At 36.6% G+C, this 24,618-nt stretch overlaps 1 protein-coding gene across 1 annotated transcript in view; it reads left to right on the plus strand.

The window, feature by feature from the left end:
• The window catches only part of CFAP54 (cilia and flagella associated protein 54), a 214,072-nt gene that overhangs the window by 21,454 nt on the left and 168,000 nt on the right, over positions 1–24,618 (plus strand). Inside the window, exons 6-17 of the mRNA XM_016221795.2 lie at positions 139–282; positions 910–1,023; positions 1,140–1,241; positions 5,544–5,742; positions 9,902–10,083; positions 10,171–10,333; positions 11,249–11,334; positions 13,440–13,574; positions 14,591–14,741; positions 16,594–16,670; positions 20,920–21,048; positions 21,397–21,523. Coding sequence (XP_016077281.2) covers positions 139–282; positions 910–1,023; positions 1,140–1,241; positions 5,544–5,742; positions 9,902–10,083; positions 10,171–10,333; positions 11,249–11,334; positions 13,440–13,574; positions 14,591–14,741; positions 16,594–16,670; positions 20,920–21,048; positions 21,397–21,523 — 1,609 coding nt within the window. The remainder of the gene's footprint in view (positions 1–138; positions 283–909; positions 1,024–1,139; positions 1,242–5,543; positions 5,743–9,901; positions 10,084–10,170; positions 10,334–11,248; positions 11,335–13,439; positions 13,575–14,590; positions 14,742–16,593; positions 16,671–20,919; positions 21,049–21,396; positions 21,524–24,618) is intronic.

Consider the following 24,618-nt stretch of genomic DNA (forward strand, 5'->3'; position numbering starts at 1 on the left):
CGTGTTTTCTTGACTCATTGTTTTTGGTTTAAGTAGCAATTTGTGCTCACAATTTATAATCTGAGTATATTGAGTAAAAAACCACGTAATTATTGGCTTAAAATGAAAATATATTCAATTATGCCCTTTCTTTCTCAGGCCTTGGAATATCTCCTGTGGGCCAGTACGTGCATGGAATCCTCAGTCCCACTCCTGTCTGTCAGGTACCTGACGTGGAGAGCCACTCTTTACACTGCTGTCTGCCAGTGCTACTATGACTGCCAGGCTTGTATCCATGGGGAGGTATGCCACTTTTTAATTCTGAGGATTTTGATATTTTAAAATACAATGTATGCAGCATTTTCTTCTTTAGATGTCTGGCAAGAAAAACATAAACAAACATTTGAATTGCAAAGAATTGCAATGATGCAAAGACAGAAGTCCCAGGCTTAATTTGCAGAAATTTGCTTGACTTGCTCTACTTCCTTTCTCTCCCCTTTATGCTCTATTCACTTCCACCCTCTTTGTTGCTTTTCTGAGTAAAATTTCTGATGTCTTCCCTTCCTCATTATTTCCTTATATGCAATTCACTTTCCTTCCTAGTTTATTTTATTTTTTTGACATTCAATATTACGTTGCATTAGGTGGGTACTGGAAATATTGGTACCAGAATTTGACTCTCCTTATTTTTAAAATTTCTTAATTCATCAAATCAGCCTATCTGACAGTTTATTAACTTTAGATCTGTAGAATTTAGTGGTACTTATAGGAAATGGTAGATTGAATAGCTACTGTGTTACAGAGAGTCAGCATCAGTTTAGAGCTTAACTCATCAGTTAAATCCAGTGTCTGGGGGAATAAAATATACTGCCTTGATACATTTTTAATCACTGTTCTCTTATGAATTCAACCTGTTTTCATTGCATATAGATATTCGCTCGGCGTGCTTTAGCTAAAATTGATGAATTAAGGCAACTGGAATTAATGGGTTCCTCACAATCGCCAGAAGCATCCAGAAGATACTACAGGGAGGCCACGATAAAGGTATAGGAATTTCACAGAGTAAAAGGAGTGTATTGCACTCTGCAGTTGATGAAATGCTTCATGTTAGAGGTTGCACCCCACTCTTACTTCATCCAGAATTCTTCCTTTTGCGGCAGATGGCAGTGATGATCTTCAGAAGAGGGGTGTTTGAATCCAGAAGAAAAACCAAGAGTTCCTTTAGACCAAAGATAAGAACTAACCTAAAGGAAGTACAAACTGTAAGTCTAAGACTGTTCTCCTTCCTTTTCAGACCCTTATGGTATATTTAGGTTCTGCCTCCGCATCCTTTAAGGTTGGTTGCTAAATATCAAATCCTACAGATGATTCTTGGCACCCATGGCAGACAGAGGAATGCCTGCCCCGTTTGGACGTGACCTCACTTCACCCCTCTCTCCGCTTTTGTACCTTTGCACAATCCCAGTTTTGGAACTTTAAAGGGCAAGAGGCTGGAGAAGATCCTGGGAGGGGTTCAAACGCACAAGCCTCTGAGCGGCTCCATAGAGGCCTGTGTCTGCCACTGCTTGGTGGTAGCATAGAGGCTTCAAGGCTGGAGAGGGCGGATGCACCTTTTCTCACCCGCCGCAGTTTCGCCGTTGGGAGTGCTTGGGAGCTCGGTCATAGTGTAGCAGCAAACAAACCCCATATCTTGGTGGCTTAAACAACCCTTTATTTCCCAGTGGAGTCAAGTTATTATAGTTACCAGCAGGCTCTGCTCATGATCCATGCTCAGGGCCAGATCGAGGAGCAGTTCTCATTTAGAAAATTGCTGGTTATCCTGTCAGAGGGGATGTGAGAGAGCTTTGGAGGACCTCACACAGGCAGTAATGCCCAGCGTGGAAGTGACAGCAGTCTCTGCTTTTCACGTGTCAAGCCTTATTACAGGGTCCCTTCCAGCCACAGACGTATTTGGCAGACAGCGCTAAGGGCTCTCACAGGAGCTAAGGGCTCTCACGGTAGGGGGCTGTGATCTCATTAGGCCTTGTGGGGTCCTCTGCCTTTTGTCCCTCCTGCCTTTTCCTTCTCCCGCCGTCCTCCCCTTTGCCTTTCTGAGCCTCAGGATTCCTTAAGGCCAGTTCCATATTTCTTTGAAGTCGTCCCCTGTGTGTCCTCAAGGTCATAAACTCTTTCCTGTGACTCCTTTGTGGGGACTGAAAATGGAGGTGAGGGGGAAGAAGACGAGCACTTTCTGACAGGAGAGTAGTAGAATCTCAGGGTCCGGAAGGGATTTTAGAAATCACGTGGCTCAGTCCTTGTCTGTTGCAGATGGGGAAATAAATCACAGGGTGTTTACAATTCTAGCTCAAGGCAACAAAGGCAGCTGCTGGCCACCCTGGCACTAGAACCCAGGTCTCGGGTCCACTGCTTTCTCACTACTAACTTGCTGTTTCTCCTTCTAAGATTTAGGAGTAAATTCTCCCTTTTGTAAAATTTTAAATCAATATTTAAATCCAGATATTATTTGGACGTTGTAGCTGCCCATTGCTACTTACTGTGACTATGACATATTGATGACTGACACCAGAAGTACATTTCATACTGCGTTTTAAAATCAGCCCTTACCAGCCAATGGTGTAAACTTGGTGGGGGTTGTAACTTGCCAAGTTATAGATAATTTCATGGATGAGCTGTTGAACTGCCTGCATCTGATACTGGTAAGTAGTAATACTATCGTGTTTGTAAGAGAGCAGGGGACAGTTCTTTTTTTCTCATTAGCATTTTTTTCCCCCCTAGGCAAACCAAACTTATGTACTCAAAGCTGTAAGATTGTCACTAATTAGGATATTATCAGGACTTGATTTATAGTCATCCTGGTATAAAAATTAAGTATATTTTAAAAGAAAAATGTTTAAAATTTCAGATAATGTTATATTAAAAAATTTATTTCTGGCTTCCTTTAAGATAATTACTATATGGAAAGTATGGGAGTATATCTTTTTAGGAAAAAATCATAATTGTTTAGTGGGTAGTTTATACAGAGAACAGTTAACATAACCCTTTTTACAAAGTCATCATATGTCACCTTGATATAGTTTGCCTTATGTCCTGCTTTATGTGTATTAAACAATTTTATCATGTTTCCTGTAAAAGAAAGCAATTTCAATTTCAAAATTTATTTTATAAAACATTTTTGAGTTTGTAAAGCAGTAACTCATAGTAAATCATTTTGACTTTCAAAGGATAATTTTAAAGGACTACTAATTCAGACTTCTAATGATTGACTCTTTAGTGATTCATTCAATAAATATTTTTAATGTAGTTGCTATGTGAATAAGTAATTCTAGTGGAGAAATTACATAATAAATAAAATGTAGTTTGTCATAAGTATTATGGAGAAAATAATGGTAGTGATTAAATGAGTTACATGTTAGAATGTTCCTGGCACATAGTAGGTCCTCAGTAAATATTAGCTGTTGCTGTTATTTATTTTTCATTCATTAATTCTATAGCCATATATCAAACACTTACTGTTGTGTCAAGTGTGGTGGAATATAGAAAAGACTAAGTTGTAGTTCTGTTTTGTTGAATGGCTTTGGAATAATGAGCAGAATTTGACCAGACAGGAAAAGAGGGGAAATAGTTAAAGGATCAGAACATGATCATAACTTGGAAGCAGGAATAAGCAAAGTTCATAGGGGTACAGTGAGAAACTGAGCTTGACTGGGCTAGGTGTGCTGTGTGGGGAGTTAACAATGCGTCCTATGGAGCAAATGTCGTGGAAATCATAGTATTTAGAAGTGGAACAGACTGTCTGGGTTGCGTCATTCAGCTCCTCCTCTGTCCTGACATTTTTAAAGATGATCTAATATACCCTATGCAGTATATGTGCCAGAATTTGTCTAATATTTGTATTTTATTATTTTAGTTGTTTCCACTACTTTGCTATTAAGAAATATTGATGTAATCAACATCTTCAATTATATATATATATATTTTTTGTTTTCTGTGGATAAAATTCAAGGTGTATGACTTGAATCAAAGGATGCACTTTTATTTCTCTTGATATATATTGCAAAATTAATTTCCAAAAAGGAGTTTTTTAGGGTGAAAACCTGCGTGTACTGATTTTGCCACAAGCTATTATCATTTTGATATTATCATTTTTTTTTATAATTCAGTTTTAATAAAATGGCTTGTTTTAACTTTATTTTTCAGATTCAACTTACCCTTCTATTTGTGTTTACTCTTTGTTTTCTTTATTTGGTGAATTATCTACTAGAGATTTTAATTTTTAAAATATATTTGAATAAGTTCATTGTTTTTATAGACATTAATACTTTTCTTGTCATGCTTGACAGTCCATTTCGTATTGCTTTGACTCGAAATCTTTTTTATAGATCTATGAAATACTTATATTTTAAAATCATTTACTTGGTATTCATCTATTGCTCTGATAAATAGTCTGTTCTTCTTTTTGCTCGTTTTCCTAAGATATTTAAAAAAATAAGTTCACTGTAACCTATTTGGGTTTTGTTCCTGCTTTTGTTTTTCTGTCTTACTTTGCCCCAAGAAGAGGAAAGTAGCAGAGGAATAACGGGGAATATGACTGGTGTGTTCTAATAGGACATGGATTCTAGGAAAGCCAACTAGAGTTGCCTTTCTTATTTCCTGGTAATCTAAATACAGAGCACAGGTAATTTGTCGGAGAGAATGGAGCATGGAGGCAAACCATCTGCAGGAGGTGGAATCATTCTGGCCTGATACAAAGTGGAGTGGCTGGGAATTCACACAGAGCTCTAACAGTCACTAACTTATTAGTATGCAGCTGGTCCACTCTTCTTTAGAGTTAACTCACATAAGACCAGTTATTTATGCTATGAAACATTGTTTCAAATTTGGTTTTGAGGACCCTGCATCAGAATTTCCTGCAGCGCTTATTAAGAATGTCCCATGCAGGCCCACTGATGCGGTGTGTGAATCTAAAAGCACTCCTGAGAGCCCTGGCTGGTGTGGTTCAGTTGGTTGGGCATTGTCCCTTGCACCAAAAGGTTGCTGATTCAGTTCCTGGTCAGGGCATGTGCCTGGGTTGTGAGCTTGATCCCTAGTAGGGGGCATGCAGGAGGCAGCTCTCACATCAATGTTTCTCTCTCCCTCTCCCTTCCTTTCTCTCTAAAAATCAACACAAATATTTTTATAAAAAGTTAAAGCACTCCTGAGAGATTCTTAGGCAACCAAAGTATAAGGATCAGTTCCTAAGGGCTGAATTAAGGTATCACAAAGCATGTGGAGATTGATGCTGCCCTAATAAAAAGATAGTAATAAATAGCCTTTTTATGCTGCCTTGGAAACGCAAAAATATAAAGAAATAGCAAAGTCTTTGATGTAATGGCAACATGACATAAACCTTAATGGAGTCTGGAGTAACACCTCAAAAAATGAAAATCATAAAAGCAGCCATCTCATTGATAGGCCAACCACTCTCTCTTTTAGCATTAATTAAGCATGTCTTACTTTACTTTGCCTAATAATATCAGACATAGAACTTTTAAAAAATGGATTGTATATATATTTTTAAATTATAGTTGCCATGGCCACGTACCACCACAGAACGGCTATTGGATGAGATGTTTGATAGCACTGCATCCCGGTTTCTGGCTGTCTTGGAAGCTCTTTCTGATTCAAATAGGCGAACACTGCAAACTGGACCGATCGTTACAGAAGAACTAGAAATTCGTGATGTTATCTCAGAACTATTTATAGCGGGAAGAGAACTTTTAATAAGTAAGTTGTTAAGATAATATTTTGTTGTAGAACAAGAGTAAGAGAAGCTTTTAGTGTGTAGTACACACATAAGCTCATATCCAATTTTTACTGATCTTGAATTCAGCAAACTTGCTAAACTCAACTGGTAGTTTGAATAATTTATTAGTGGATTTTTCTTTTAGATTTTTTAATATATACAATCACTGTCAATAAAGACAGTTATATTTCCTTCTTTCTAATTCTTAAATTTTTATTTATTTTTTCTTGTATTTCTTGACTTATTGCACTGGATAGGCTCTTCAATAAAACAGGGAATGAAAGTGGTAATAGCAGTTGCCCTGGCCCGTGTGACTTGGTTGGAGCATCGTCTCGTGCACCAAAAGGTTGCCAGTTCAATTCCCAGTCAGGGCACGTACCCAGGTTGCGGGTTCCATCCCCAGTGGAGGCACATACGGCAGGCAACTGATCGATGTTTCTCTCATACACTGATGTTTCTCTCTCTCTCTCTCCCCCTTCCTCTCTCTTTAAAATGAGTAAAACATATCCTCGGGTGAAGATTTAAAAAAAAAGTGGTAATAGCAGATATCCTGTCTCATTTATGATCTCTAAGGGAAAACTTTCAACATTTACCATTAATTTTGATATTTGCTAAAGGATTTTTTAAAGATACCCTTTTGCAGACTAAGGAGTTTGCTTTTATTTTTGGTTTGCTAAGAGTTTTGTTTGTTTTTAACCCTGAATAGTTGTTGACTTTTTATCAACAGCTTTTGTATAGACCTAATGAGATTTATTGAATTGATTAGATGGCTTTTCTCTTTTATATCTGTTAATGTGGTGAATTACATTGATTGCTTATCTAACTTTTAACCACCCTATATTTTTAGGATAAACGTAATGTTGAGGTGAGGATAATCCTTTTGATATATTGCTTGCTTTTTTTTTTTTTTTCTAATGTTTAATATTTCTGCTTCTCTGTTCATGAGAGAGATTTTCCTTTCTTATGAAGTCCTTTTTAGATTTTGCTATCAAGGTCATGTTGGCTTCATAAAATGAACTGAGATGTATACCCTTTTCTCTATTAACCCTTTTCTCTATTATTTGAAAGAGTTGGTGTCAGATTGGTGTTACTTCTTTCTAAATGTTTGATTGACTTTACTGGTTAAGCCATTTAGACCTGGAATTTTCATTGTGGAAAGATTTTTAACTATGGATTAAATTCCTCCCATAGATATAAAGTGATTATTTAGGCTTTCTTTTCATTTAAAAAATCTTATATCAGTTTGGTATATTGTACTTTCCTTGAAAAATTTTGATTTTATCTAATATTTTCAAATTTTAATTAAAATTGTAATATCTAATTATGATCTTTATAATATCTTTGTTACATTCTTAATAGTGGTCATTTTGCCTTTCTCTCATCAGTTGTAGCAAGAGTCTCTACCAATTTCATTAGTCTTTTCAAAGAACAATATTTGACTTTGTTTATCCTCTCTGTTGTATGTTTGTTTTACATATTATTGATTTCTGTTCTTTATTTTACTTTCTTGGCTTTATTTTGCTGATTTAAAATTTTTTATTGACTTGGAAGCTTAGGTCATTGATTTTCAGGACTTATCCTTATTAAGTATTTGCATAGTAAGACATTTCTCTCTAAATGCAGCTGTAGTTATGTACCTAAAGTTTGGATATATCATATCTTTACTACCATTTTGTTAAGAATATTTTATGATTCCCCTTGTGATTTCTTCTGTGATATATGGGTCATGAGTCACAACAAATGGAGACTTTCTAATTTTTTTATTTATTATTGATTTCTAGCTTAATTACTCAGTGGTCTGAGAAGCATGTTCTATATTATTTGAAACCATTGAAATTTGTTGAGACGTGCTTTATGGCCTAACTTGTGGTCAGTATTGGTAAATAGACTGTATGTACTTAAAAAGATTACATATTCCTTGTTGTTGGCTGCCTCCTAAACTTGTGTGACTTTTTCCTTCACCAGCTTAGGGAAGTTTTCTGCTATTATTTCTTCAAACAGGTTCTCTAGCTCTTGCTCACTTTCTTCACCTTCTGGAATTCCTGTGATGCAAATATTGTTACATTTTATGTTGTCCCACAGCTTCCTTAAACTATCCTGTTTTTTAATTGTTTTTTCTTTTTGGTCTCTGATTGAGTGCTTTTTTCCATCCTGTCTTCTAACTTATTGATCCGATACTTAGCTTCCACTAATCTGCTGTTTATCCCTTCCAATGTATTCTTTATTTTTGCTGTGTCATTCTTAATTCTTTCATAGTTTCCATATCTTTCCTTATGCTGTTGAGCATCCTTACAATCAGTATTCTGAACTCTATATCTGATAGATTGCTTATCTCCATTTCATTTGGCTCTTCTTCTGGAGAATCCTCTTGTTCTTTCATTTGAGGCTTTTTTTTTTTCTTCTCATGTAAGACGCTTTTTTTTTTTTAATCTCCCCTTTTTGGCTGCCTGTTTGGGTTTGTTTCTATGTATTAGGTAGATCTGCTAGGACTCCCATCTTTCTGGACGGTCTCTGGTGCAGGCCAATGCCAGATGCTGTTTGTGACTGGCCTTGAGTACCATGTTTGGAGCTATCAGCAATCCACAGCTTGTGGCTCCCTTTGCTGAGGCTGGGAGCATTTGGGAAGGACCAAGATGCACACCAAGGTCTGCTTTTCCAAGCCCCAGGTCCAGAAGCAGGTCAGGCAAAGAATCAAAACACCCAGAGATCCACCTCTGCCTCTAGGCTGATTGTTATTCTGTCTCTTAATGAGCCTCAGGATGTAGATCACAGTAAGGTACAAACTCCACAGGCGGGGGCAAGAGGTTTTCCAACAGGGTGGAGCAATTGCTTCCATCTGAGGCAAAAGCTGCCTGGATGGTAAAGGTCTGCCTGAGAAATATGTCTCTGCAGTATAGAGGAATGGTTCAGCACAGGAATCCAGATCGCTGCCATCCAAACTCTATCCCCAGAGTCAGCACCCATAGATTTTCCTCACACAGCTCTAGTCCACTCTGCCCTCTCTCTGCTGGAGCCCAAGGTGAGTGACTGCACATGAAATTTTGTGTGTTGGCCCTTTAAGAGGTTACTTGCGTTACTAGCCATCTCTCCCTGGTGGACAGAAACCCCTCTGCTTTTCAGAGCCAGTTGTTATGTGGGCACCTTTCTCAGTTCTGGTGCTCTGGGCTGGGAAGCCCAGCTTGGGGTTTAGACACCAGAATTCTCAGTGGGAACCCCCCACAGCTGAGATATCCTTCCAGAACTTCAGCTGCTGCCTGTGGGTTCCCAGCCAGCCCTCTCATACCTCTGCACTTCCTACCAGTCTCTATGACGTCTCCACTTTATGTCCTTGGTTATGAGGGTGCTCTCCAGCTAGTCTTCAGTTGATTATTCAGGATGGTTTTTCTATATTTTAGTTGTAATTTCAGTTTGGTCCCGGGAGCATGTCAATGTAGGTTCTACTTGATCTGCCACCATCTTGGAATCCTGCAGGTTTCTTTCATTATTTGTGAGCTCATATGTGTGAGTTGAGATTATTCAGGTTGTTATAGAAAGTCTGAGCTGAGGCAGAAGATGGGCTTAACTGACAAGCTCAGACCAAATGAATCCACTTCAATGCTTTTCCCCCACTTCAGTATTTATTGCTGTTGACTACTCCTTTTTCTCTAAACATTTTTCTTTGCTGCCTTTTCTCCCTCTGCTCTTCTCTTACATGTTGGTGTCCTTTACTGTTCTGTCCTAGGTAGCTGTACATTGTCCATGGCTGATCATATCATTTACTGTGGGTAGATAATGATGACTATAAAACATATATTCCTATTTTAGATTTCTTTCCTGCTTTTTCAATCTCTAATATCTAACTTCCTATTTCACTAGTTAACTCTTGCTAATTCTTTATATTTGACATTCCATGAGTAGCATTCCCTGACTACTCTCATACCCTAAGCTTTGTGTTCAATGCCCTTCTAATTTGTCCCCACAGCACCCTGAATTTGCCCATTATGATTTCTTGTTCTCCCAACTAGAGTGTAAGCTCTATGAAGGCCTGGGTTGTGTTTCTTTTCCATTGTCTCCCTAGTGCCTGGCAGTATCTGATAGTTAATATTTAGTAAGTATTTTTTTGCATGAATGACTTTCAAACCTCTTTCTTTCCTTTTCTAGTGTCAAATACTGGTATAGAGGGAATGCTTGGTTTTCCAAAAACATCTCTTCTGAAACTTATTATAGAAAGAAAAAATGTTATTTCTCTGGATGCTGCTGTGAAATTTATAAAATTAGCTTTTACCTACGAGGAATGGTGTTTATTTGTATCTGCAGCTGGACACCTTATTGATTTTCTCCAGGTAATATGTGAAAAATCATTAATTGGTTTTTATATTGTTAAGATGACATTGAATTGCTAATTACCTTGTGGGGTATACATCTTTTAGACACAGGATGATCCAGAGTCAAAGAAAGCAGAGAAGGATTTAACTCTTCTTATTGCAATGGAACCGCTAATCAACATAAAGAGGAACAAAGGTTTGATCTTTCCTTTGGAAATCTACAAAGAAGGACAGTCAGCTTTTTACCTTAAAAAAAATGTTTTTCACGGTTAGTATTTATTTGCATTTTTGAAAAATTAAGGTAATTTTATCTGATAAAATATACTTTGTATAGGTGAGGTGAGAGAATGTTCAAGCAATGGGAGCAGGGAGTACAAAGATCCTGAGGTGAGAGTGTGCTTGGTTGTTGAAGGAATAGCAAGGAGGTGTGTGTGGCTAGAGTGTACTGGTGGTGGTTCTGGAATTTGAGAAAGTGGAGGAGACCAGGCCAGCGAAATAGGTGGGTGCCAGATCTTGCAGGATCCTAGGCCTTGTAAAGATGATGGATTTTATTCTGGGTGGTGGGTTTTGAGTAGCAGAAGGTGGTTCTCCTTAGCTGTTGCCTTGTTGGTAGGTGAGAGACTAGCAGGGCAGTAAATCAAAAGCCATTAGTTTGGTAAGAGAAGTATGCATGCAGTTTTCCATTTTAGTACTTTTTAAGTCTTAGAAGTTGTTTATATAATTGAAAATCTGCAGCCTCTATTTTTTTAGACCAATGAGAATTATTTAACCCCATTTTTAATGGTTTATCATGTTCTTAAGGCATTGTATGGCTGCTCAATTGTAGTAAATAATTTGTACCAAGTAATGATACATTTTTTCTAGTGGTTTCTGAATAGATATTTTTGTTGTTTTTATTTCAGTGGTCATGTTTTACATATGTTTTAATATTACCAGCTTCTTCACTTCCATTTTGGACATAGCATACAGATTGTAGATTCATGATAATAATAATAATAGTCCATTTTAGTTGAATTAGAGCCCACTTTGATTAGTTTTCATATAGAAACATCTGAAGTGTCTTATTGACATAATATTTGCCAACATATCATTTGTGTCATTTTTGTAGAATTTCTATGTTTCTGTGCCTTTTCTATTTGAAATTTTATAATTGCTTTTTTTTTACTTTCCTTTATGAATTGAGATACTTGTATGAAGACTTATGGATATTCAGAAGATCTTTTCAGTTTAGCAACAACCTTGTATTCCTGTGTCTGCACCTTTTCCCAGGTGAAATAGCTATTTGGATAATTTTTGATAGTATCAGAGAGGCTATTATATCTAATTTAAAGTGAGATTTAAAATATCACAAGAATTGGACCTTTCCTAAATTCTGTACGTATTTAATCTTTATAATAAGAAATTGAGTTTTATCCCAACTTGCAATTTTAAGTCTCTTTTTATTATTGTCATCATTTTGGGTGTTAATCCGTTTCTTTTTTGGGAGGACATTTTTAGACTTCCTATATTTCTAATAAGGAAATGAGGCAGTGGTTTTAATGAAGAGTTTATATTCTTAATGAAATACTGCTTTTCAGTTCATAAGTACAAAGCCTGGTTATTATCTGGAATCACTTTGTACATAATGGCCAGTATTTAGAAATGACCTCTTTGTGGGTATGAATGTTTAAGTAATACTGGTACAGTACTGACTTTAAAACTGAATTCCAGGATCTCCAGGCCTTCTGTGAGATTCCTTGGGAGCCCAAATTTGGGTAGTAACACCATGACTATTTTAGTTAGTTGAGATTCTGATGGGATTTTATTAGAAAATTTGATTTTACTATTAATAAAAAGTTTGAAAACCACAATTATAGAGCATTGTATAAACTTTTGTTCAGGCAAGTGAAACACAGTGAGGGATTTGAGAAGTTCTGTTAGAGTGTTTTCTATTTCTTCTGGGTTTATTAAATTACGTTATAATCTGAGACAGGTATTTAATTTTTAGAAGAAAGATAATTGGTAGCAAATATAATGATTATAGTGGGAAAGCTAAACCAAAAATTTTAATCAAGGCTGGAGAGAGTTAAGAAGTTTTACCTATCGGCTTTTTTTTTTAGTAAAAAAAAAAAAAAAGGATATTTTTTAAATTAATATTTTATTGTTGACAATATTACAGATGTCCCCTATTTTTCCCCACTTCCTCCCTCTACTCAGCCCTCACCCCACCCCAGGCCTTCACCACACTATTGTGTGTGCCCCTGAGCTGTGCATATGAGTTCTTTGGTTAATCTCTTCCTGTCTCCCTTCCTTCCCTTCCCTCTGAGACCTACCTGTTTTTTAAAAAATCATGTACATTTTAGTTCATTTCAGTTCAATTCAATAAACATTTATTGATCTCTGTTATGCTCCCAAACACTGTACTAAGGTGCTATATATACAAATTAATCTTAGAGCTGCCCTAGAAGAGCTCAGTTTTGTATGTTTAATCTTAAACTCGTTATCTTTCTAGTTCAGATAAAATAAGTAACTTTATATTTCTTTGAAAATAGCCAAGTCACTGATTTGACAGGAGATGTACTCATTCTGGGTCATCTATTGATACCCATTGTGACGTTCTGTTTAATTTCTTCTTTTCCCTGGTCTATATCCTTTCCTACCTCCCATTCTCTCTCTTAATAGTTCACCGCCATTTATAATTATTATTATTATATAGGAATTTTAAAAAGACATATATAAACATTTCAAATGTGACTTACATAAGTGCCTAAAAATGTTTGAGACTTCTTTTTAGAGAGACAGAAGTAGCCTAGAGCATTCATTGAGACAGATCTCTGGAGCTAGACTACATGGGTTTGAATCCCAGCTCTGCTACTCTCTATTCATTTCATCTCGGGAAATACAATTAATCTTCTTGTGCGTCAGCTTGCTCATCTGTAAAGTGGGGTGATAGTAATCTGGGAATGATGAGATAGTACTCACTTTGTAGGTTGTTTTGAGGATTAAATCATTTGGTATATGTCTTAGTCTGTTCAGGATGCTGTAACAAAAAATGCCAGACTGGACAGCTTAAACAACAAACATTTATTTTTTACAATTATGGAGGCTGAGAAATCCAAGATTAAGGTGCCCGCAGATTTGGTGTCTGATGAGGATGCACCTCCTGGTTCATAGATGTCTGCTCACTGTGTCCTTGGTGAAAAGAGAGAGAGACTCTGAGGGCCCCTTCTATAACGGCACTGTTACATTCATGAGGGCTTCACCTTCATGCCTCATTACCTCCTGAGGCCCCACCTCTCAATGAGATCACATTGAGAGTTAGGATTTCAACACATTAAATGTTGTCTGTATATCTTACTATTCTTAACAATTTATTTTACCACTTTTATTTTCAGAATGTTCAGCCTGATAAAGAAATTGTGGTGGACATGATAATGTTCTTATGGCAGAAATGCAAATTAGGAATTCAGCGGCTCAGTATATCCAGAAATGACTATGCAAAATTCACCCAGAAAATCAGTACTAACAAAGTATTTATTTTTTTTCCCTTTCACATGTTTTTGTTATTGCTAATTTAAATTGTGATATTTAGATTGTCCCTATTTATCCATCTGTATAACTATCATTTTAAAAATGTATTGCTGAGTCAGCTTTTCTTTTAAGTGTATTCCCTGTACTTCTGCCCCAATTTAGTTTTGGGGAGTGGGGAGGTGTTTCAGGTTATTAAGGGAGCAATAAATATAATGTGTCTAAGGTCAAATGAGCTTGGATAAATTTATCAAGAAGGTTAATATTAGAAAATACAAATAAGTAAGGAGTTTTAGTTTTTTTCTGCAATAATATATTTAGACTAAATAAAGAGCTATTTCATGGGAAGGAAAAAGTTGAGCAGGTGAATAATTATAACCCAGAAACTTAGGAGAAAATATTTTAGCAATAACACAGTTGCCTGTGATTCTGAAGCCTGCTAAGATTGGCTATGTTAGGATGCAAGGGTATGATTTTATTAGGTACTGTGATGAAGTAATGATGTGGGTACATAAATACTATTTTCTTGTCTTAGCTCCCAAAGTGTGATGGCTTATTTTGCACAGAGCTTTGGGGATATAGGCATCAAAGACAGTGTTGAAGGCACCTAGCATGGAACTTGAAACATCTGCTTCCCCTCACTATTTTGGAAGACTTTGATAGCGAACATAACAGCTCCTTTTAGGGGGTGGAATGAGAATTTTGGGGATAATCTTCACTGATAAATAAAAATAACATGATAAATTTTCCATTATGGCTATCAATATGCAGATCATAAGCTTACATGAATCTTCTATGTAAGTTTACATAAACATGTTGATTATTAAACATAATCTTATTAGGACCATTGAACTTTATATTATTTATAATTAAGATGCACTAATAAGGAGGGGGTACCTGTATAACGTTTTCATATAATTATCAGAGGGTGATTTTAGGGAAGTACTAAGTTTTGAACAGTGTGACTTTTTTTGCAATGCAACATACTTTGATTTTGCTGTGTATTTTCTCTTTTTAGTGGATTTATCTTCTGTGGCAGATAAACGAAGTAATTCACAGCTATAAAATGGAAGACATTGATGTCGTGGTGGTGGCAGAGGTCACGTTACGATTAAGTGAAATATTGGAGGCTTTAGGAAACCCAACTAGAACATTTAAAAAATCTCTAGGTAAAATATTGAATAAAAAGGATGAGATTATGTATTTATGTATATAGACACACATATGAATGTATATGTATAAATTGGAATACAGGATAACTTTTTTAAATGTAACTTTATTGGTTTCAGAGAGAGGAAGGGAGAGGGAGAGAGAGAAACATCGATGATGAGTCATTGATCGGCTGCCTCCTGCACGCCCCCTGCTGGGGATCGAGCCCACAACCGGGGCATGCGCCCTGACCGGGAATCGAACCTCGATCCCCTGGATCCTAGGTCGATGCTCAACCACTGAGCCACGCCCAGCCGGGAGAATAGAGGATAACCTTTGGTAATGGAAACTGGGCATTTCAATATTGTGCTTCATCGATGATTTATAATCAGAGGTAGAAATAACATAGGTTTAACTAAGTGGATGTTTAGGAAAAAGTTATGTGCCACATGACTCGATGGCGGACGAAAACTCTGTCTTCCGCTGTATGTCCCTCCCGTCCCTCAGCGCCGCCTGCTCATCCCTTCCTCCTCTGTCCTCTTTCTGTCCCCTCTCCTTTTATTCCCTTTCATGCGCCCTCCCCTTCCATGGCCTGATGGAGTGTATGTTTCTTGAAGAGAGCATGTTTTAGTCACCCTGATATTCTTGGCAACCACAGTTCCCAGCTCTGCCTCTCCTCTGTTGAGCATGGCTTTGCAGAAGCGTTTTAGAGCCTGGTTCTTAAACTGTGTTCGGTATCAGTACCGCCTGGAAATTTGTGAAAACCATGAGGTGCGGGCCCTATTCTGCTTCAGCTAGCCTGTGCCTTCCGGGGCTGTATCAGCTTACCAGGGGAGACTGGTACACGTTACAGTGTGACAACCCCTGCTTAGAGGTGTCTGGCTATCTAACACAATCAGTGGCCTGAAGTCATATTTTCTGAAATGTCCTGTCTTTTAAACGCTTTTTTCTTTTTTAAAACTTTTATTATGCAGAATTTCAAATATAGAGATGAAATAAATCACCATGTATGCATCATTCAGTACTAATAATTATCAACATATTGTCAATTTTATTTCATTTTATTTCTCCCTGCAACACTTTCTTTTTTCCTGAAGTGTTTTAAAGCAAATATTATTTCATTTCACCAGCAAATACTTCATTCAGTGTGTGTGTGTGTTTGTGTGTGTGTGACAGAGGAAAGGAAGCCAATAGGAAATACAGTAAGTTAATGAGAAGGGTAGGTAAGTCCAGGGCTTATTCCCATGAGGGACCATTAGGAGAGTTTATAGAACATGCCTGGGAGAGCTGGGAGGTTGGGGGTATTTATACAACTTTTATAGTCATTGGTTGAAAGCTCCTGGAGGGAGTGGGGGTGAGAAGCCAGAAGGGGCTTTAAACTTCTGTCATTCATTCTGCATTTATTATGTTGAATTCTTCAGCGAAGAACTTCATTAGCCCTTTGGAGCATTTGGTCATTTTTGATTGTGTGGTAGACATCATATTTGCTAAATATTTTATAGAAATAATTTGAGACCATAGATGACACTATCTTCCTCCAAAGAAGATTTATACTTGCTTTTACTAGATGCACAGAGGCACTGCTACTCCAGGATCCCATTATTCCAGCTTGAGAGATTAAGATAATTTGAAGCTGAGATAGTCTCTTTGAAAACCTGTTTTCAGTTTCTCCTGACTCCTAGGATGCAGCCCCTTCTGGCTTCTCACCCTTAGTGGCTACTAATCCTTGTTGCTTCAGCCCATCGAGGCTGTCAAGAGTACTACTCGGCTTCTCAGCTTCCCTTTCCAGAACTGATGAAAGCCCCCCAGTGGGAAAAGTATCTCTGATGCCGTCCTGTACTCCCTCTTCTCTTTCTCTCTCTCTCTTTTCAGAGATATCTGTAAGCAAAGGGACTAGTGAATTGCTTGGGACTTCGAAGGAGGGCACAGAAATTCTTCCAATATTAAAGGTATTACAAAATTTTTTAAAAAAATACAGTTAAAAACATGAATTTTACTTCTCAAATAATATTAAATTTGAAATAAATGTATAATGGTTAATTATAAAATAATTTTGAATATTTAAAACTTGATAATTTGTGGTTTCTGTATGTATTTAAAACTATAGGGACATTTTTCTACCTTTTGCTTTTGCTTTAAAAATAAACTAGATAAAGTATCTTAAAAGGATTTATAGTTACATTACTACTGATATTTTGAATATGTTGTAATATTCAACTTGAATATGTTGTGACCTATAGAGCAGAGATATCTTACTCAGCATATGCCTCTGACAGTGAGTTGTTACCTGTTTAAAATGCACTTGGAACAGTCCCTGGCATAGGACAAGTTCTCAGTGAGTGTTAGCTTAAGAGATAAAGGAGATGAGGGAGATGAATGGCCATTCCTCTTCTTGGTTATGTTTTTTCTTATAATATTTGAATCCATATATCATGGATTGTGTTGTTCTATAGATATGAACGGGAATCTAGGGAACTGCTTCATATATATAGTAAACATTCATTTATTTACAGGTTGGAACTAGAATAGCATTTTACAAACTCCTCTGTGATGCTAGTGTTACACTTTAGGAAAGGATGCCACAGTCAAGTAACTTTGGGTGACTTTGGATTAAACACAATAGGTTTCTTACTGTAAGAACTCTCAGAGGCATTAATTTGCTTATCAGTACTGTGGTTTTCCAAGAAGGAGATGTAGAATCCCATATGTTCCATTATTTGAGAATAAAACTCATTTTATACCCTATAGAAAACCTACTTAGGACACGGACTACAGTTGAAAATGCGTTTTTAGCTAGGAAGCCAGTGATCTATAATTTGGTTTGCCCGATTAACTAAAAAACTATAATTTTTAAGTTACAAATGTTGTATTAACATTACAGGACATTTTGAGGTACAAAAAAATGAAGAAGAAAATGTAATTTCACTATAGACCTAAGTATTATCATTTAAAAATATTCTTTTCTAGTCTTTTCACTTCTCTTAGTCTTTTTAAAAAATAGAATAGCCTTCTGATATTTTTCTTAACATTATTTTATCAGCACTTTTCCTGTTGCTAAGTGTTAATCCTAATGATTACTATACTTTCTCTGAAAAATTGATTTAAATGATATGATATAAAATTATAAAGAAGACCCACCTCCCCAACTACTAGCTTAAGGAAACAAACATTCCTAGTACTAGTACAGTTGGAACTCAAATCCCTCACTAACCCCTTGTGATCACATTGACTCCCTCTGGGCCCCTGCCTAGGAGTAACGGCTGGTCTAAATAGAGTGATGATAAACTCCAGGCATTTTAATATTGTACTTTTATTATATCTGTGTATATTCTTGAGCAGTAGAGAGTATTATTTTAAAATTTATATAAGTAGTGTTACACACACTGTGTGTGTTCTTCTGCAGCTTGCTTTTTAAAACTTAGTATTGTGTTTGTGAGATGCACTCAAGTTGATTTGTATAGTCATAGAATTCATTTTCATTGCTACTTCAAAGTCGCTCAGAGTCACACTGTAAGTGGGTTCGAACTTTGATGTGTTTCTTTCACAGTGCAGGCATTTAGCTACTATGCTATGTTGACTTTTGATTGTAAAAAGTTATCTTCAGGATATTTGTATAAAATATATTTTTCTAATGCACAAAAAATACAAGTCCTAAGACACTGGGTACCAATCAGATATCATGAAAATACTGAGGGAAACTGGAAGGTCATTCTGAAATTACTTTCTCAAATGAATGTTCATCTTCTAATTATTGGTTTTAGGGAATGCAATTTTGGAGTTCTTTGCACTATATGGTGTGTCTTGTGAAGAGAGCTAGAGTTAAGAAATCTTAAATTAAAAACAGAGAATGTTTGAACTGTTTCAGAGATTGAGGAGACGTAATAACTGTCTGCCAGTGGTGTTTTCAAGGATTACTTATAGTGCTTGCCAAATGTGCAGCTTCCTGTTTTCCATTCTAGACATATTGAATCATAAATTCAGGTGTGAGGTTCTTAAAAGTTCTTAATTCAGGCATGTGTCTCTTAAAAGTTCTGAGGTAGATTCTTAGGAAACAAGAATTTGCGAATCACTGGCTTAGTGGGCTGGCACACACTCTCTAAGGCTTCATAGGCAGGGATAGGACTTCTAGTGGGAGTTCCAAAGTCTAGGTTTGGGCTTGTGATGGAAAATTTCTGGCAACTAACACCAGTAAATGAAATGGGTTCCTTAGAAGGTGGCAATTTTCCCACAACAAAAAACTGAACATGACTTATGAACTGTTGCTGTTACTTAAATTAGAAAAATGACGTTCTTTCCTTGAGATGATTTACTGTCATCTGATGGGAAATTGTCAAAATAAATATACAATATATACAGTATATAATGATGACAATATATAATGATGACAACAGTGTCAGTGGCATCCCCTAAAATTGTGCAGTATACAACCTTCCCAGCTATACTGGGGCACATGGTGGATGTAGTAGATATGATTAACGTGTGTGGTCTAAGGGCGCAGTTAGTGTTGGGAGACCTGGAGCTGAGTCCTGACTCTGGTTTTTTACTGCTTGTGTGATCTTGAATGATTAAATTTCATCTATTTTAATGTTAGTGTCCTCGTCTGTAAAATTATAACAATAGTACCTATTCCACTGGCACCATTTAAGTCATAGAACTTAAATGAGGTATTGGTCACATTGCGGAAAACAGTACCTGGCATATGGTAGCTGTTCAGTTTTTCTCATGTTTCATATAGAGCCCTGGATCTCAACTTAGGGTCTTAGGCCCATGTGGAGGGGAGTGAAGTGGGGAGATGGAGCAACAAAGTATTGTCAGGACAGTACAGTACCCATATGCTCACCTAGCAGAGTCTGTGGGTGGGATAAATGATGTATCTTGCATATACACATGCAACTGTTTAAAAAAACATGAGGTGCTATTGTGATTACATTAAATATTATTTGAAAGTTATACTGAATATGTGACAGCTAGTTTTCAACAAATGGATTATAAAATTATAACAACTAATGAGTATTTACCTCATCAGAGTATGGAAATTTAAAAGTTAATCTATGTAAAGCATTTAGTCTAGTACCCGGAACATGATTTAATTAAATGTTAGCTGTGATGAAGATGGTGATGATAAAGATGGTGGTGGTAATGATGACGGTAGAATGTGTGTGTGGGGGTCTTTGAAATTTTCGATGTTAAAAAGGTATACTTAGAGACTTTGATTTCCTGAAAAGCAGCAAACTAGATGATCAGAAAACCTTCTTGCTGCAAAACACCTAGAAATTGGGATAGAACTAAACAAGTGTCCTCAAGTACATTGCAGAGTTCACTGGAAAGTAAGGTAAATTCCCAAGGGCCAAAATAGGAAGGGGAACAGAAAACCAGAATGTAAGTTTATGAGTAGATGCTGTAGTAGGTTGATCAGCTCAGTTACAAACACTTAGATAACAGCCACCCAGGGACAAGAGATGGGGCCTGGGCACAAAAAGATAAAGGCTTGGAACTGAGACTCACACATCAAGTTAGAACCTACAGAAGACTACAGAGAGTTAGAAAGTTTGAACAAAGTTGGTTGCTTTTCATGTTAGTCTCTCTATAAGAATAATTACATTAAAAAGGTATTTAGTTTTTGAAAATCATGATGTAGACCATTGGTTTTGATGGCTTATCTAAGTCTAAATTTCTGGCTCTGAGAATCTGAGGTTTAAAAAAAGTTAACTTTCTGAGGGTAAAAAAAGATAAAGTATGTGAAAATGACAAATGAGTTATATTTAAAAAATTTACCTATACATCTGGTAGTCAGAATTCTGAAAACCATAAAAAGAAGTTTCATACATGTTTGTGAAGTGTCTAATTTATATTTGGAAAAGTGGTGAAATGTATTTATTATTTTACTTTTAGTAATAGACCTCCATATTTATTATCATTATTATTTAAATTTATCTTTATTGTTGAAAGTGTTACAGATGTCCCTTCCCCCCCTCCCCCCATTGATCTCCACCACCTTGCATCCGCTCCTCCACCCAGGCCTTAGTACTTCATATTTAATCAAAAGACAAATACACAGTAAGAAATAAAATATTGTTGACTTTGGATAGACTATTTAAATTATGTGGTTTTAGATTATTGTTAAAAGAAGTTTAAAAATGTGGCATACGATTTTTCCTCAACTTTTATTTTTATTTTTTGTTTATAAAATCACTTTAGAAAACACCCTTGGAACAGTTATTTTTGGCTTATGAACTTCTTGACAAAGCAATTGGTGCAATAAATTTCAATTGCTTGTTAACTACTTTGCCAAATGGATTATCAGTGTTTGACCATTACTATACCAAGGTAAGAATGGGAAACTCTTCTATTAGATTTCACTTTTACTTACCTAGGACGAGGGCTGGGCTTGCAAGTAGATAAGTAAAGAAGGATTTGTGGTGGTTTCCCTCTCATAAACCAGAAACATATTCAGTCCCCTCTTCCCAGAAGAAGGGAAGACTAGTGAGGAGCCTTTGAATTTGTCATTGAAGATGGATTTGTAAGCCAGAGTGCAAAGGGTTGAGAAATGAGCAGGATCTAATGGCTAGGAATAAAATGACAGCTTGGGTGCTTGTAGCAAGCGTAGAACTGTTATTAGTAAGTATGTTTTGTTAATGGTATTTCTCTTTTATTTTTACTTCAACTCTATCAAAGTACACCGATGATGTAGCTGGAGACATTTCCAAACCAGTCACAACAAATAGTTTCATGATGGATTTGCATCTTGAACTAATTCAAGCTCAGCACCAAATAGCTGTTGTGCTTCTTGACCAGTTGCAAGGTAGTAGTCATTGAAGCAAATAATTTGTTCTGAATCAATTTTAAGATAAATCTAAGAATAGAATCAATTTAATTTTGTAAGTTATGTCCTTGTCAACTGGGTGTTTTCCAGATCAATTGTATTATTTTTCCTCATTCTACAAGTTGCCTTTTCATTTTGTTGATTGTTTTTTTTTGCTGTGCAGAAGCTTTTTAGTTGATGTAGCCCCACTTACTAATTTTTTGTTGTTGTTGCTTGTGCTTTTGCTGTCAGATAAAAAAAAATTGTTGCCAAGACCAATGTGGTATAAGATGGGGTCCAGTTTCATTCTTCTGCATATGGATATTCATTTTTCCCAGCACCATTTCTTGAAGAGACTATCTTTCACCATCAAACATTCTTGGCTCCATTGCCAAATATTAATTGAATGTATGTGTATTGGCTTATTTCTGGGCTCTTGATTCTGTTCCATTGGTCTCTGTGTTTATTTTTATGCCAGTACCATACTGTATTGATACTATAGCTTTGTAATATAGTTTGAAATCAGGAGTGTGATGTCTCCAGCTTTGCTCTTCCCGACACACTCCTGTCTGTGAATGCTCACTAGTTCCGTTGTTTTGGTGGGGGAGGGGCCAAAACCCGAGAAACATCTGCTGCTGCCATGGTGCTGCCATCACCCCTCTGGGATGTTCTTCTTTAATCTAGTATAATTCTTGTAGCTTTTTTCCTGTTCTGACTTATTTTTGATGATGTGTTTCTAAGACATACTATAGTCTAAGTTTCCTTGGTAGTTTCCTCAGCCCGTCATACCACGTTAGGCTGCTCATGTTGTCCATTTGTCCTGTCATTGGTGAGGCAAAGCAGCAATATTTTGTTAAGGAGGTGTCTACCTAATGGTACCTTTATAGTGAAAAAGTAATTGGTATTGTCAGATGGTGCTTTGAGATGGGATGAATGTCTATATTCCTCAACAGATTTTTCCTTACCCAATGGTTTTAGCATCTACTGGTGATCCTTCTGGAATGAATTATTATGATGGCTGTACATGGTGATTTTCTAATTGAACTACTCCTGCCACATTTATTTGCAGACGTTTGTAAAGTAGAACTGTCCCTACTCTCCCCTTTAAAGTTTTGAATTATACTATGGATTGGATTTTTTTTTTATTAAATCTTTTTACATTAGTTACTATCATTGTTCTTTCTGATGCTCAGAGTCATACACTTTGCCATTGGGAGGCCTCCAAATGGATTCTGTGTTCTTTTGCTATGTCCTCATGATTCTTTGAGTAATTTCTTGCTTTCTGCACAACAAAATGTTCTAGACCTACCTTATGCTTTATCTACCCCAGACCTGGAACCAGACATTTTTGTAAGGATTCCTGGTTCTTTTGTAGGGAATAGTATTTAAAGCTAAGATCCGCAAGGTATTGGAATGTCAGCTAGTTTTTTTTGTCGGTAGAGAGAGGAATATACACTTATATCACAAATTCTTTCTAATACTGCCAATTCCAAGTCCCACACTTTGAAAGTCCAAAGTTCTGCATTTCCTTTTTGAATTTTCCTTCTCCCATGCTGAAAAGCCTGGTTTCCAACAATATCAATGTAATAAGTAATTTTCTTTATCCTACATATTAATAAAGTACTTTCAAAATTATTAAACCAATTCCACCATTGGCAACAAACTTAATAAGCAAAGTAGGGACTTCTTTGCTGTTCATTTTGTCTTTAGGATATATTACTCATCAAAGACTTTTCAGATTTGCTTGAATTAAATCTAGTTTTTGTATGGTTATGTTATCAACTTGATATACACACACAACTGCTTGCTGAGATAAAATTTCCTTTTTTCATTCTTTTATCCTTTCATATTTCATTTTAAACATTTATGTTGTTTCAAAAACTGTTTCTTAAAAAACCTACGTGGTGTGGAGGAAAGCAAATAATAATTAAAATATCTCTGTGTCATATAGAAATTGAAAAACCTGATAAGGTTTTTCTAATGTATGAAGTCACTTAGAATAACAGCTTTGAACATTCTTTAGTTTCAGAAGATTTGGATCTAGGAATGTATTTAAAAATGTGAATGGCATTTATGCATTTTTCTTTTAAGAAAACTAGCTCATGATTCTCATTTAGTCGCTGCATTATCTTCTTTAGTGTAGAAATAGTGTCTATTTACTGATAGAGTCATTAAACAGTTCATTCTCTAATTGTCGTCTGTAAATCTTTGAAAGCCAAATGATTCTCTGATTTTTTATCCGAGGCCACTCAAAGATATTGAAGGTAGGCTTGAGCTTAAGTTTCAGTGGAATATTCAGTTGTTACTCCTTTGCAGTGTCTCTGGGTCTCCTTGGATTTCCCTCTGCTGTGTTGAGCTCCCACCCTAGCACATGGCTCAGCCTGTTCTTCCCGCCTCTCTCCACCCGTGTTTGCTGCTGCCAGAAGAATATTGCCTAAAGACTGCTTTCACCGTTCTTATTCGAGAACGCTGCAGTGGCTGCCCTTTGATGACAGCGGCAGTACATATGACTTACCTTTATTAGGCAGTCAAAGGTTCCTTGCAATCTCATCCTTTTTATCTCCAATAATTATAATCATGAGGGCTGCTGCTTAATTAGCATTTGCAGTGCCCTAGGTACAGAATGAGTCATTATTTCCTGCTCTGTGTTGCTATCTCCATGCAGATAAATTCCCTTACTCTTCGCCATTGGAGAAGCCTTATATCCTTCAATGGTGTCAGTTGGCATCTTTTCATCAATCACCATGCCATGGTGACTGACATGCGTTAGCACAAATAATTAAACTTCAGTGTAAGGGGTTTATTGTAAGGAACCCTTACACACCTCCAAGAAGAGAAACAAAATATTGGCAGGTCTCTTGAGAACCAGACCTGGGAAATAAGAAATCAGTGCAACATCCTCCATCTTCCTGGCCCTTCCTCCTCCATCCAGCGACCTCTCTTTCCTGGACCACCATGATGGTCAGTCCTGATTGCACACCAGGATGTCTCACTGCCTGCAGTCAATTGGCAATAATTCGTGTTAGTCGGAAACCTTGAAAGAGGCTCTCATTTCATCAGCTAGACGGGAATGATGTCTTCACATTATACTCTTG

Source organism: Miniopterus natalensis, chromosome 2 (assembly GCF_054644295.1).
Source record: "Miniopterus natalensis isolate mMinNat1 chromosome 2, mMinNat1.hap1, whole genome shotgun sequence".
NCBI classification, from domain to species: Eukaryota; Metazoa; Chordata; class Mammalia; order Chiroptera; family Miniopteridae; genus Miniopterus; species Miniopterus natalensis.